This window comes from Pezoporus wallicus, unplaced genomic scaffold (assembly GCF_028554395.1).
Source record: "Pezoporus wallicus isolate ANWC-B61680 ecotype Strahan unplaced genomic scaffold, APGP_CSIRO_Pwel_v1 contig_4710, whole genome shotgun sequence".
Lineage (NCBI taxonomy): Eukaryota > Metazoa > Chordata > Aves > Psittaciformes > Psittacidae > Pezoporus > Pezoporus wallicus.
The window spans coordinates 5,593,469-5,608,720 of NW_026640647.1; the positions used below are offsets into that span (position 1 = coordinate 5,593,469).

The window sequence follows — 15,252 nt, forward strand, 5'->3', positions numbered from 1 at the left end:
AGGGGTGACCTCAATTGCTTACTAGTCTTGGGTTTGCTTCAGCATCATCTGAAAGGAGTGGTTTTACCGGATGAATGAATCACTACTATTATTTCCTTCCACATCTGAATTTTCTTTATAGTTAATAAATCTTGAATTTCCTATATCATATATCAAGTTAGAGTGATGCAAACATTCTCCCATTACCAGTACCGCAACTTGTAAAGGTATTGAAAGAAGACAATGCTGAAGTATTAGTAGATGCTAGTAGAAAACTAAAGATGTTTCCTGTTTTTTTTTGTTAGCAGTGCTGTAAACACTTCACTCTCTTGTTAAATGCTGCGTTCTGCTCCTTTCCTGTTTGGTAGTAGCTCAGTCTCCAGTCAGAAAAATAATTCTTTCTCATAGCCTTAAGAAGGAAAGTGTTTGGGAAAAACAAACAATTTGAACACTCTCTATTATTAAAGACACTGCTTTTATTGAAGGCTATTGGAAGTTTATTTTTTTGTGAATTCTTCTACACATGAACTGAAAAGCTATTTGAAAATATTTTTAATATAAACCTGTAACTTCTAAATTGTTCAATTTTTCTCTTTCCATGGTTTTATCCTAGCATCTGATAAGATGTAAATTTTGGCATGGGTTTAGTTTTAGTAAGACTTGGAGAGAGGACCGAAAACTCCAACCTTCGCTGCTCAGTATCCTTAGCTCTGAATGGCAGGCAGTCTTCTGTAATTCTCTTCACTTCTTCATTTCATCAGCTTTTACTGTAAATGTAGTTTATAACTCAAGATTTTCTAAAACTTCAATGTGATTTATATTCCATAAGTTTCTTAATTTTTCTTTGTTTCATAAATAAAATGAGTTAATATATTATCCTGCTATACCCTTCTCTCTGGCAACAGTGGAGTATTCCTGAAAGCACTTTCCAAGTAAGCTAGCTGTCTACTGTCTATGATAATCAGCTGTAATGGCACATAGGCAGCTGGTTTGCTAATCCTTTGATTGCAGTATTAGTTTGTCTCAGAGGCTGAAAACCTGTCTGATCCTGCAAACGTGTTTAGTGAATATTGTAGAATAAATCATATCTTGCCTTAAGACTCTAAAACACATATTCATGTTATGAGTTGTGTATTTTCGCTATGCTCCTGGGTTTTTCCCTTTCTTGATATCTGTTTACGTTAAAAGAAAAAGCCCACATGCCTGTTCTAAAACTGTTCAGCAAAAAAAAATTGAACTTAAATTCGTTTAACATTGGCAGGATTTGTCTTCTAATCACTAGAAATTGTTCTTATCTGGCTTATCACCATGTCAAGTAATTCAGGCATGGATCAGGATCTCTTATTTAGGGAAAGATTGCAAGTAAGATTTGCCCTCTACAAATCTATTTAAAAGAATGGAAAACTCACTTTTTATCTATGTGTATCATATCTAAAATGCCCAGTATTCTGTACAACACTGTATTTTTGAAAGAAACGTTACTTTAATAATGCATGTGCGAACAGGAGCTTTTCCATGTTAAAATTTAATTTTCATAAATTAGAGCCAGTTTGCTAGAAAATAAGTACTTGAGTTAATAAACCTGATCTGAATTCCTTTAACTTGCTATTTAAATGTTTACTGCAAGCTATATTACTTTCTATTGATTCTAGTTGAAATTAGATTTACTTTATTTAGTTCATAAATGATACTGTGTCAGCTACAACTGAGAATGTTTCTTGATCATAAGGGTGTTTTTTTTTTCTCCAGACACCTAAACCAGCTAGCTACTATTTGTTCAGTGTCCCTGTAATAAATGCACGTAACACTTTGTGCTTTTGAAAGACAAAGTATTTCACAAAAGGCGAAAGCGCAGAGGAAAAAGCCTTTTTACTAGTAAATTCTGCCATTGTGAAGCCTCTATTTTTTTTTTTTCTTTGTTGGATGAGATTTGTCTTTGTTCCTTCCTTATTATTCCCAAATGTCAAGATGCTATTTATGCTTATTTCCTGCCATTGAAGCATGTCTAATTCAGAAAAAAGTGTGAACTCAAAATCGTGAGAGTAAAGTGTACAGGGGGAAGCCCCCTGTGCACTGTGATTTTGTTCTCACCCCTGGAACCGCTGGTTGGTGGGTTAGGCTTGCTAGTGACCTGAAGAACCTGATGTTTTCTGCTCATACTACCTGTTTTGTCTTGTGAGATGTTTTAACCTGTGCTATCTGGCATATATATATTGGGTGAGGAGTTAAGATGGTCTTCCAAGCATAATTGTAGTCATCATCTTCACTTGTGTGATGCAAAATGTTAAGCGAGTTGATTACAAGTCTTTGCTTTGAGTGTCTGTATTTTGGGAGTGCCCTTTTCCATGTTTCCTGTCATTAACATCAACAAAGATAATTAAAAACAATCTTGTACTGTTTAAAATTACTTTTTTTTTTGTTTGTTTCCTTGTCCCCATAAGTTTGTTTCTTTGGTGTGACGTAGTGTACTTCAGTACATGAAAGCCAGTCGTTGAAACACGCGTGTTCAGTAATCTGGGCTTGTCTGCATGTATTAACCATACCCTTTTTAACTGAATACGTTTAGAAACCAGAGGTTAATGAAAAGCTTGTCTTGACTAGACACTGATTTTTCTGACTATACAAAGTTTGCAGGAGTTAGCTTGTATCACCTTCTTAGCTGATGAAGTTAGTTTTGGTGCAACAAAGATTTAAATGGGAAAGAATGAATGGAGAAAAAGATATTAATTGATTTTTCAATAGTCCAATGCTTTGTCCATAGATTTCTAACCATTTAAAGCACTGTACCACCAAGAAATACATGAACAGTAACCTCTGTTCAGTGAGCTGATAGCCTTGAAGTCTAACGGAAGCAAAAGTCAACATTTTCTGGTTTTGCTCAGTGCAACAAACATCCGTAAATACCTTTAGCTCACAATTCTTTCCATACTTTCTTTCTGTTATAGAACACAGTGTAGGATTGTTTGAAGTAGGTCACAAGTTCTTGCAGCAGCAGCCAATCTCTTACTGGTCCTTGATAATACTCTGTCCTCTGCATGAATTGGCTTTTACCTTACGTTGGCTAAATTAAGGTGCCTAGGGAGCTGTTGTGTTAACTGTGCTCTTGACTCAAGATGACGATGGTTTGTGGGATATTGTGGCATACCATTAAATACCTTGATGATAAAGGCTTAAGATGGTTTTGGAACTTAAATGTATATTCTTTGAGGCATTCTGAAAAGGCGAGAGGCCCAACACCCTCATGAATTGTGTCAGGGTGGAAGCTAGTTCCTGCCTTTTGCTCCTTTTTAGTCATTTTTTTTTCAGAGTTTAAGGTTCCCAAGCCAAATAAATTATGCTTCTGCAGGCATTCAAAAGATAATAGAATGTATATTACTGATGGTAAAACATGATTATGATTTTGGAACTTAATTTCCTTGCAGCTTCAGATCAGAGAATGTTTGCCAGTTTTCAAACATTGCAGCATATTGCCAGTAGTATAAGCTTCCTAAAAATGTTTATGAGAACAATTTTTGTAATATACTGTAAAGGACAGGCTGTATGGGTGCTATCTTTCCTGAAATCTAAGCTACTGAAGAGTTTTCAAGAAAACATACACAGTAGAAATGGTATCCCTGCTTGCTAGAAAAGGGAGTGTGTTACATGTGTTAGGGGAATATCCAGTAACAAGACATTTTTCAAGGGAATCTAAAGTAGACTCTGAAATAACAAATTTTGCTCTGGGAAGTTTGTTACATCTGAGTTCGGGAGAGAAATACCACATCACTAATTCGCTTTACTTTTGCTTTTGCTGGAGTTTCCTGTGTTATTCCATGCAGATACTTCACTTTGACAGCCCAGATAAACAAAAGCCAGACGCTCATACCCAGAAAAAAAGGTCCCTGAACTCCAGTCTAGGGCAAAGATAAAGAATTTGGGCTTTTCCAGTTCTGTGAATAGACACTGGCCTCTGGAAAAGATTATGTGTGACTAAGGCTGTGATGACTTCTGTTCTGACATAATTGCTAAACAGTAACATGAGCATCCTTATTTTTCTCTGAAAGGAGATGCAGTTGTTAAGGAAGTGAATAAATAAAAAGAAAACCTATTGGAAAAATGCTAAGTTTGTTTAAATCCTGCTGTATGCATACTCATGCTTTCAGAAGGTTAAATGTAGGCTTGGATTTTTCCGGGAGACCTGGTGAAGTTGAATCTCCAAAATCCCAACGAGTCAGTGAAAGCCAGTTCTTTCTTGCCTTATGTTTTACCAGAAATCTGGGCTTAAATGACCTTTAGTTTGAATTGGAGTAGTAGTTAAATAAAGTGGAAGATGTACTTTAAAGCTGGCTTGCAAACTAATTTTTGTGGCAAATGTATAATTTTCTTTTGCCCAACATTGTGAGTCTGTGAGTGGATTCTTTCTGATCTGATTCAACTATGTGTAAAGACTGCAGTTCCTGTTTGCTCGTGGGGTCAAATAGCAATAATTTCATCTTGAGACAAGCAAACGGTGCAAACTGGACAGTGATCTGAAGCTGCAGAGATGCTTTCTGCCGTGTGAATCCACACAGAAAATACTCTCCTTTAACTTTATTAAAATAGTAGAAGTTCTAAGGTTATTGCACAAAGCCAGCATTTGGAGTCTAGAGTAGATGGGTTTTATACTTTGTATTCCACTAGCATATTTAGGTTAGATTCTCCCTTAAGTAAGTGTTAAACATATTCCATGGTTTGACACTTTTATGATATTTAATGGTTTAATAATTTAAGTTTTATGCTAATTTACTTCTGGTTTCCAGTATTGCACTTCACAGCTTTTTCAGAAGGCTCTTTAAGTATGCTTGGACCTTTACATTTCCACAGAGGACATGGTGACTGGATTTTCCTTTGATATGGAATGTGAAGGGTTTGGAAATGGCTGTAAGTTGAAGTCTGATGACAAAGATGAGCACTTTAGCGTCAACAAAGTGAATGTTAAAATGACATGACATTTTACTATTTTTTACAACATTAAAACCCCCTAAACCTGCTGTAATCTCTTGCTGCAAAGCCTTTCGCTGTTTCTTAAGTGAAAAGTTGCGTGATAAAATATGTCTTGCGTAATCGTTGAACTAAGATAATGTTATCATTTTTTTAACAAACCAGAGCGAGGTTTTCACTACTAGTAAGTGATATATTTAGAAATTTCATACTGGACAGATTGATAACCTTCCTCTACTCCCTGTTTGTTACACAGAGTTTGTATAATGCTGTATTGTTAAAAATCAATGGTAATTTAGCATAGGGGGAAAAGGTGGAAGGAAGAAACCTGCTGAGCTAGACAGACTTACACAATAAAAACAAATGTCATTTTGGACATTCTGGAGGAAATCTTGTAAGGCAGGAGAAGAAGCTCTGATTAAGGACCAAAGTAGAGGTAGTCAAAGGTCAGCTTGTTAGGGCTCTAATTGAGGCTTTAGGACACTTGGCTTTAATTCTGTAGTTTGTCCTTCTCCGACCCTGGCTTAGTCATTGAGATATACCCTCATTACAGATTCAGCTTGAACCTCTTCCCTTATCGGCTGAAAAATGCTTTATCCTCTTGATGTAAACCATGAACCAGTATTAACTCTGTTGGTTCAAATTTGCTTGAAATTCTTGAATTTTGTGTGGGCAGGCTTAAGGCCAGAACAAAGATGTTGCTAGCTGCCTTGCAACTACATCTAGTGCTCTTGATTATGGGATAATGAGTGACTCTGGTGAGGCTTGCACAGTGAGGTGGTCTGGTTGTCCTCTGAAACGTTTAGAAGGTTGTGGAAGTAAGGCAGTGACACAGTTGATGGGTGATAAGCTCAGGTATTTTTGCATAAAATCTGACAGTGTTTGGGGACTACGTAATCTGTCAGCTGCTAGCAGTAAATCTCTGCCATTCTGCTGCATTCCTGCATGGCTCCCCTCACTTAAGCTGGGCTCTTCTAAAGTAATGCTTCCTTTGAGCATAAATTTGGGGGAAAGGAGAACAAGGCCTTCACTAAAGAACTGGAGTTGACTCTTTACTTTATGGCCACTCCATACCTCTCTATTTACATTAATTCCAAATTTTAAATTCCTGGTGCGGTGGATGCATTGGGCAGGGGCATGTAACACTATTGGCTGTGAGGTGGCCATGTGTTGGTGGCCCTGTGGCAGTGAGGATGTGCTGAGAGGGTCAGCACATCCAAGGTGGGCCCAAGAGGAGGCCATGGACCATGTACCACAGTTGTGCAAGGCAGCGGTGCCTGGGTGGGAAGTGTCAGCCTCATGCACAGCATGCGAGATACAACACAGCTGCTATGTGATCTAGTTCTGTTTTATTCGTTTAGTGCTAACAGAGCACTGGTACTTCAGAATGAAGCTGAAACACCAACATGCCAAAGTACTGTTGAAGAATACACAGTAGGAAAAGGTGGGTGTCTCTGTCGCTGTTGGTAGTGTTTATCAGTAGACAGCAGTGTGTTAGAAAGGGAGTAAGGAGAGAAAAGAGATTTCAGATTTACTTGCTTCCTTAAAGAAAACAACTCAAGTATATCCATGTACAGAAAAAAAAGATAATTAAATTTTCAAGTCTCATGCTATTTTGATAGCAAGAGGTCTTGTAATGATTATAAAGTATTTAGTCAGCTGCATGTGCAGTCAGTCACTTTGAAATGGCTATCGATACTAAAAATCGTTTTAGTTTTGGCGCTAGTTCTAAATCAAAGCCTGGGTCTGTGTCATTGTCAGCTTTTGAAACTGTGGTGTTACACAGCAAAAGCAGACAAAACCAAAATCTTTATCAATGAAGGCTAAGGACATGCAGTACTGTGAACAGATTATTCCAGACTTTAACACTGGGTGTCAATTGTAAGGGTTTTATTGTCAAAATATGTTTTGCAGTATATCTAGAGGAACATGATATGTCTTAAAATGTAGGAGTTGTTTAATGATCGTGAGATGAAATAAACAACTTTTTATTAGAAGGAGAGGAAAGCTTATCACAGATGTAAATTTCTGAAGCATTTTTCTTTACATTCTTCCTGCCTTCCTGGACATTCGCACTGTATTCTGTCATGCAAATTTCCATTCCTTCTTATCTATGTCTTTATTAATTTTGTGGTTGAGTTTGTGGAGCCCACCTGGAGGACTTCAGCCATAGGAGTTTGCTGTAAAGCAATAGGTTGTGAGGTCTGCGGTCTGCCTGACTAAGGGTTCCCTGGCTGTTTGTTGCACTGTGCTTCTCCTGACTCCTTGCTCAAAAAGTCTCATAGCGATTTCTGGTTGGTTGGTTTAGACCTTCAGGCTCTCATCCTTAAGCTGACAATGTATTTCTCTTCCTGACCAATCAGTGCAGATCTCTGCTGAGCAGTTGTTGGGTCAAACGCACTAGAAAGCAGAGTACTAGAAGTGTAAATACATGGAAGATTACCAGCAGTTTAGTTTTTTCCTCCCACTGTAAGTTAGTATTCATTATGGTCTGTCTCTAAAAGACTGACTTTCAAAAGACGCCTGTTTGTGATACATGTTTATATAAGTGTATAGGCATTTAGAAATTTTTGTAATTAAAGCCTATGAGGAGAAGATGAAAAAAGCAGCAGAGTGCTTGCAAAGTGACAATTTCTTCAAGATTCTGTTTCTCTGTGCATCACACCAGAATTTGGCTATTAGTAGTTGAAAGGCTATACTCAAAGGAGCCTCCTGATGTGCATTACTTCAATCGCCGCCTTTTAAGAGTTTGCATTATGAAGACACGTGCTATCTCATAACCCTGCCTCGAGGGTGATGATGTTTCCCTGTATTGTGTAAATAAAAGAACTCCACAGAGAGCTGACAAGGCCAAAAGAAAACAGGTTTTGTGTCTATGGTTCTTCCGATGAAAATCTCACTAATTGAAAGAACAAGTTACAGGTAGAAAAACCTTGAATTTTTAAAAAAAACAGTTGCAGCCTAATGAGGTTCCCAGTTAAATGTATGGGGCCTGGATTTAAAGAAGTCCCATTACAGGCAAACAAATGCTCAGAGACCTCTTTCAGTTCTTGCTTTTTTTTTTTCAAGTCTTCACCTCTATGGTCATGAAGGCAGTTGGATAATTACCAATATGGTACCTATGGATGTGGTCTGTGATGCTAGCAAGTCTGTTCTTGTAGTTTATGTGCAAGTTTGTCTTTTGACTGATATCTTGGATTCTTTTATTCATGAATATTGTGTCACAAATGTACTGCCTGGCAGTAATCGTAAAGTCACAAATGTTTATTTGCTTGTTATTTTTAATTCCAAGAATTAGAATAATTCTTCGTAGCATTTGGGTAACATTTGAGTCCCTTTTCCTTCCATTTCCCCTCCCTTTGCACTTGATGCAAATTCCGTGTACTGCGTTGAATAGGTGTACGGTCAGGAAGCGTCGATTAAGTACTGATGGAACTGACTTCCTATGCTATTAATGAAAACATGACTCACGTTCTAAGGATTTGCAGTTGGATTCCTGTAACTTTTGTTATTTCTGTTGTAATTGTTTTCTGTAATTATGTTTTCCTAGAACACAAAGCAATCATTAGAGACCTGGTATGTAAAAAGCAGTAACAGCATATTTATTTGTTTAAACCCATCCTAGTACAGATGAATTGTATATTCATAGCACACAAGATTTCTAATACAAGCAGTAAATGCATGGGTAATTTTCTTCTGATCTTTTCTGTCCAGAAATATCTTTAGTGGAGAATGAAGGCAAATACTCATATAGTAAACATATCTCAGGGTGGGTTTTGTAGTGAACCACTAAACATATCCACAGTTTGGTTATCTGTGTGAATCACTTCTCTGTTCCTGAGCAGTTGGAAATAGCAGAAGGGTTACAGGGAGAAAATATCGATAACATCATTCAGGTATTTTTCTTATAATAACTTGTTTTTTCAGCTTTTTTGTTGACTGTAGAACTGCTAAATGCCAGGATTGTAATTGTATCAAAACCTGAGCTCTATGCCAACAGGAAATTCCTGAGGTCCTGGGGCTTTTTCTTGAGGCTGTGTAGTGGCATGGGATGAACTCCATGCCCCCCAGAGCACTGCAGCAGTAAGAGTAAGGCACAGGATGGACCTGGGAAGCTACGAGCAATTCCCAGTTCCTTTATGATTTCAGGAAAGTAATTTAATGTAGTCTGTTTCCCCATCCTCCTTTCGGAATATGACATTAAGGTTTCACAACCTGCTTCAAGCTATGTTAATGTGCATGTGGTGATTGGGCACACCAGTAATGGCAGCCAAGCAGGAAAGCTAAGAATGTTCAATGTTTGTTAGATTGCTTCCTGAAGCACCCACACTCAGTTGTAATGCTGCTCATGTATTAAGCATATTTTTGAAACTGGAAAGTAAAGTGTATTTTTATATAAATATAGGTATAAAATGAGGTGAGTTCAATAAACCTCATGTTGTAGACGAGGCCCTTAGTGCCATGGGTTAGTGGTGGCCTTGGCAGTGCTGGGGTAAGGGTTGGATTGGTTGATCTTAAAGGTCTTTTCCAACTTGGTTGATTCTATGATTCTGTGATTCTGTGTTTTCCTGGTTTATGATAGGGAAGTGAAGAGCTTGCCCCACTCCTGCTGTTTTTTCTGTTGGTAGAACTTCTGGGAATGGTGCCTTCCCTTCTTGCCTTTGTTGGAAATCTCTGCTAGATGAGAGGACAGAAGTTTGAGTTAATTTCATTATGTTTTGATTGAATTGTTTTGACATAGTTTCTCTGGTACACAAGTTCAAGAGGAATGGAAAATGGGCATTTCATTATAAGACCTTAATGATTTGTTTACTTCTTGTCCTTTTCAGTGTCAGCCTGTCTGTTCCTACTACGGCTGTCTGTAGTAGCAAACTTTTCAGTGGTGTGTGACATGTAAGCCTTCAATTGTCATTTGCTTGTTCCAGCATCTTTCTCGTCTTTCATTAAAGGTGAATTAGAAAAGACCTGAATGTATAATCAGTTCTATGTCGTGAACAAATACAGTTCATTATGAAATTTACCTCATAAAGGTAATAAAAGTACCAAAAGTCCTTCTCGTATGTTGTGAAAGAAATAATAAAGAGATGTTTTGCAGTTTTGGAGGTAGCCTTTAATATGACTTTCTCCTTTTCACAGTCATGATTTTCATACTTCTAAAATTACGCTTCTGTCACACACTGATTTAATCAGATAATTGCATTTAAATACAGTAAACTCTCCAGAGCTGTCCCTACCTCACTCCACCAAAAAAAAGGTCATTGTTGCTCATTTGATTCAACAGGCCTAGTCTTTGGGGGAATACATGCATCTTTGGCAGTTTTTCTGTTTGTTGTGCTTTAGACCTTTAGAGTTATTATAGACTTGCGCATCTGTAGAGAAAGTCCAAATTAATTTTAATGATTTCACTGCAGTTATTTTTGTGATGCTTAACTTGTGCAGGAATAATGAGATGGATAGCTTGGAAGGACATGTAAAAGAGTTGAAACATGTGATTTCTTTTAGGAAGAGCAGGGCTCTGAAAGTACTTCAGTCTTGCAGCAGATGTCCTGTGCTGCCACTTATTTTGGTGCTAGGTTTTGGTTTTGTTTGTATGCTGGGACATTGCATGTCTGGGCAAGTATACTGAATAGCTTGATCTGGAAATGGCTTCTGCATTTTCACAGTTTGGATTTAAACTGCTGGTACATCTTGGGTCTGTGAAATCTGTAAGGAAGGGACTGCTTCATAGTGACCACCTCTTCATGGGTCCTTAATATCTGGGGAGCATTGTCTGCAGGGGCTTTGCCCGTCATTTTTCTGACATGAGTAATAAATGAATTGAATATATCAAATGGATCAGCCCGAGAGCCTCAGTTCTCATAGGATAAATAAGTTGTGTATTTTAATTGTTCATGTTCTTCAATAAAGGTCTTAACATTAAGGTATTTCCCTGGGTTGTATCCGTTTGAACTGCAGGCAAACAAGAGGATCCAGTAGTTCCAGTCTTACCCTACTATTTCTTCTGTCTTGGAGATAAAAAATACCATGTAGCCCAGCTGAGGAATACATTTTTTCTGTATAATTACTACATGTTGAGTATCTTGAGACCTCTGTCCTGCAGGAATCGCAGAATAGTTGAGGTTGGAAGGGACCTCTAGAGGTCATCTTGTTCAAACCCCTACTCAGGCTGGGTCACTTGGAGCCAGTTGCCCAGGTCCATGTCCAGATGGCTTAAAGGATGGAGTTTTTGGAAGAAGCAGCTTTGGAATTGGTTCCAGCTAAGTTACTGTAGAGAGCATTAATAGCTGCCCTTGCACATCACAGATGCAGAGCTCCCAAGGGACAGGTAGCTGTATTTCAGCTCTGAATGCACCATCATAGCTGTTAGCTCCCATAATGACTGAAAACGGAATTAAGAGGTCATCCATGAGGAGCACATGTAAATATAAATGAGCAACTGTATTTTGCCTGAAGGATAAGATTTCTGTTAGAATAGGTAACACTTGGAACAGTCACCCCAGCACTTCAGTGTGTTTTTGTAATAGTATCTCCATTTCTTTTGGGGAAGGTTTAGGGTATACTCATGTATGCTGGAGGTTGCTTTCAAGGCCTGACTTAGAAGTATTCCAGTGCTACAAGCTTTTAGAGCTGATTAGTTTCCACTGCCTGGAAGAAGGGAACCTTACTGCCAGATTCCCAGAGCAGGAATGTGCCAAAGTCATGCAAAGAAATTGAAGCAGCTTGTCTATTCTGTTGTTCTTCAAGAGAGTTTCTGGACGTCTGAATGCCCTACCCAATTTTCTTCGGCATTACAGCTTCAACAGTGAACTTACAGAGGCCATAGAGAAAAATAAAGTAGCTTTTGTTACGTGTCCCCTGTTCTCCAGATGTTCCATGCCATCAGGGAAGGGGCAGGGGTCAGCAGAGTATTGCAGTGGGTACTGCTCCCACAGGGGTTGCGCTACTCTAAGTTATAATCGAAGCAGGAATGTGCAGTGATCAGCATGAAAACTCTAGTTGTTGGGTGAGTAACCTTTATATTTTGTTGGAAAAGTTTCCCACTGAGATCATCTGACATTAAATTGTGGCAAGTTAACTTGCATTTTTATCAGTTTGCTAGAAAACTGATACAGACAGGCACTCAGGTGGTGAGCAGTGGCTGTTGTACTTTCTCATGCTTGACCCTTCCTACCCTCTGCAGGTATTCTTACAGGGCAATACATGTTTTTACATCAGAAAAGCCTTTGGTAGGAACTGCTATTTTCTGTAGTGTATGGTTGGACAGCAGCTAGCACAAGTCGACAGCTTTTCTTTTTTGAAGTGACTGCTGCATGTTCTTGCCTCCTAACCTTGATCATAAGTGATTTATAGAAAGCTGAGGAGACAAGAAAAGTAGGCAATTAAAGCTGTCTGTGTCTCTGGAGCACAGACATGTTACTTATAACTGCATTGCTGAGAAGAGAGCAGAAACAAGAGGTTTCTTTGCTTTTTCTTCTGTTAATCCAGAGGTTAAAAGACTTCATTAATTTATTGAGGTATTATGAAAGTAGACTTGCCTGGAATTGCTTTTTAATTTACTATTCTTTTTTAACCACAGTTTTTTGATAAGGAAACCAAATCTGTTTGGTTGTTCTATAAATTCTGGACTTCTTAAATTCATTTTCACAATAAAGGGCTTATCTTGCAGCAGTTTGAGCATTCTGTAAACAACCAACATCTCAGATGACCTTAGTCCCACTCAGCTATCACACACAACTGATTTAAACCCCTTTATAATGTCCCTAAGAGGAGATGCGTTGTATTTCACAAGGCTGTGTAATTCTGTCCTGTTCTCTCTTGAAAATTTCTGTTCTGTGATAATTTTTTTCTCCTTTTGATTTTCAAAAAGTTAGTCGGCTCCAGTCCCCTTACAGCACTGGAGTATTGTCCTTTCATACATTGTTTCTTGGCCAGTCCCATGTCATGGAGCAGAGAATGCAGGACAGATGCTTCACGCCTGGCATACTCAGCTGTTCCTGAGAATAAAACTACTACGTGCGACTGGCAAGTACTGCTTGAGGCAGCATATGCTAGCTGTTAATGTGTGACCTTTTTGTCCGCAGTAACTCGACTAACTCTATTCATTTAGAAAGAAAAAAAATTAGATATGAAATTTAGGTAACTGAGTTTCTGAACGTCAGGCCACTGCTTTATCATAAATGTATTTATCACTTCAAAATTCTAGTTCCAGATGTAAAGTGTTAATTGTGCACTGACTAGTGCGCAGAGAGGTGTGTGAGTAGGTAGCATGGACTGCTGGCCAGGTTATTGGAGTACATGGAACAGCAAAGTGATTGAATTACAGTGGCTTAAGAAGTTCCTGTCTCCTCAGCTGAGAGTTTTACCACCGCTGAGCCGATACACAGCTCAGCTGATCACACATATACCCTGGCTAGGTTATGCTATTTTAATTACTGCTTCCACAGAGTAAACTGGGAGTAACTGACAGACTGCTTTTCTGGATGCTGCAGCTCTCTGTGGTTGTCTTGGCGTGAAAGAATTATGGATTTTGACTCCTTAATGAATAGTAACGGCCATAGAAGTGAGACATTTATGAGTCTTCTGGTTTGTCTTTCTGTTGCCCAATCACTGTGCAGGTGTCACAGTGAAACAGCATTTTTTTTTTTTTTTCAGTAAGTCTGCCTTGCGGAAAGATGGCTTCTTTGGGGCCAGTGCTGCAGAATGATCAAATAGATAAATCCTCCTTGGGGAGGTATTTTATATACAGACCATACCTTTAATAATTTACAGTTACGTATGCTGTAGTTTTAAGTTCAAAATCTGCTTTCCCAAAAGGCCAGTCTATTCCACCTTGCGTCTTTTTGTTACCAGTGCTTTTATGGGAGTTAAGGAACTGGATTAAATCTAGTAGCTGAAATACAGAATACAAATTCTTACTGTGGATGGAGTTATACTACTGGATAATACTTACTAAATGCCTAGCTTTCCATGCATTTTATAAAATCATTCAAGGGAAGAATGAAGATATTCTGTACCAATGTAGGATTTATTTATCTTGGACTTGATGCCTTTCTGAAGAATTTCTTGTTTGAATGTGTTTACTCTTACTAAAGAAATGCTGACAGAGGCGTATTGGCATGTGTGAGTCCTTTCATTGAAGTGATACGAACAAAAATGTGTAACCACGTAGGTAAAACATACGAGCTCTTAAGATAGGAAATTTGTGAAGTGTACTGATTAAATGTTCTTGTACAAATCGGAATATTTTTGGGAGTGGTTTTGGTTTTGTTTAAAAAAAACCCAAACCCAATCATTTTTTGAGATGATAACGTGTATTTATTTTTGTACTCACTTTGTATGTTTTGTGATGTTCCTGCTGGACATTCCACAGGGAGACTTTACGTGGGAGCATTGTTCCTGTTTACAGGCAGTATTTCCTGGAACTGCTAGTCAGTCATATGGGTTTTACTCTGCTGTTGGTATTTCTGTTGGTGGTCATTAATGAAGTTGTGTCAAAGAGCTCAAACTGATAGGTTGAAGATGTAGCAAAAAGAGATGGGTCAACAGAAAGAGTGGAGAAACCCCTCTGTATTAGGTAGGCATGGGGTTGCATGGCAGTCTGAGAAAGATCATCTTGGTTTAGGATCTGGAAACAATTAAAGCATGTGGTTGCTGAATAAACCAGGTAACAGTTGCTTGACTTACGCTTGAGAACGAATGATGCAGACTGTGCAGTGAAATTTTTATGCTTCACCTGTGAACTTCAAACACTTGCACATTCATTTGAAACTTTTGCTAAAGTTTGGGGGTTTTTGTCCTCTTTATGAAAGTAACTTCAGGATAGACCTTATTTTTATTTCTGACTGTTGGAGTACAGATTAAAGAATGGATAAATGTAATTCAGGGTGATTTTGAATATGTATTTTCAGAAGAGCTTATTCATACTTTTATTAAGTTAATATTTTATGCAGAAAATCACTGACAAGAATATGTTCCTTTCTTTGTCTAAAGCTACTCAGAGTGAGGAGCGTCTGTGTGCATTTAAGGACCCTTATCAGCAGGACCATGGAATCAGTGAGAGCCGAATCTCCCAGGAAAATGGCACAATTTTGTGCATGAAAGGTAGTACCTGCTACGGACTGTGGGAAAAAACACGAGAAGGAGACATACATCTTGTAAAACAAGGTATGTAACATTTCAGTGTAAGTGCAGTAGCTTTGCTGGTCTTTTCACTTGTTTGTGATCTAGCCAGCTGATACAAAGATGCATAGCTGCAAAAGTAGAGATTTTGCTTGTGCCTTGTACAAACGTATAATTTTAAACTTCCTATTTAGC

At 38.3% G+C, this 15,252-nt stretch overlaps 1 protein-coding gene across 3 annotated transcripts in view; it reads left to right on the forward strand.

Annotated features, from left to right (window-relative positions):
* The window catches only part of BMPR2 (bone morphogenetic protein receptor type 2), a 104,299-nt gene that overhangs the window by 40,345 nt on the left and 48,702 nt on the right, over positions 1-15,252 (forward strand). For all 3 annotated transcript variants that reach the window (XM_057419873.1, XM_057419874.1, XM_057419872.1), the window contains exon 2: positions 14,929-15,102. In XM_057419873.1, the coding sequence (XP_057275856.1) occupies positions 14,929-15,102 (174 nt within the window). The remainder of the gene's footprint in view (positions 1-14,928; positions 15,103-15,252) is intronic.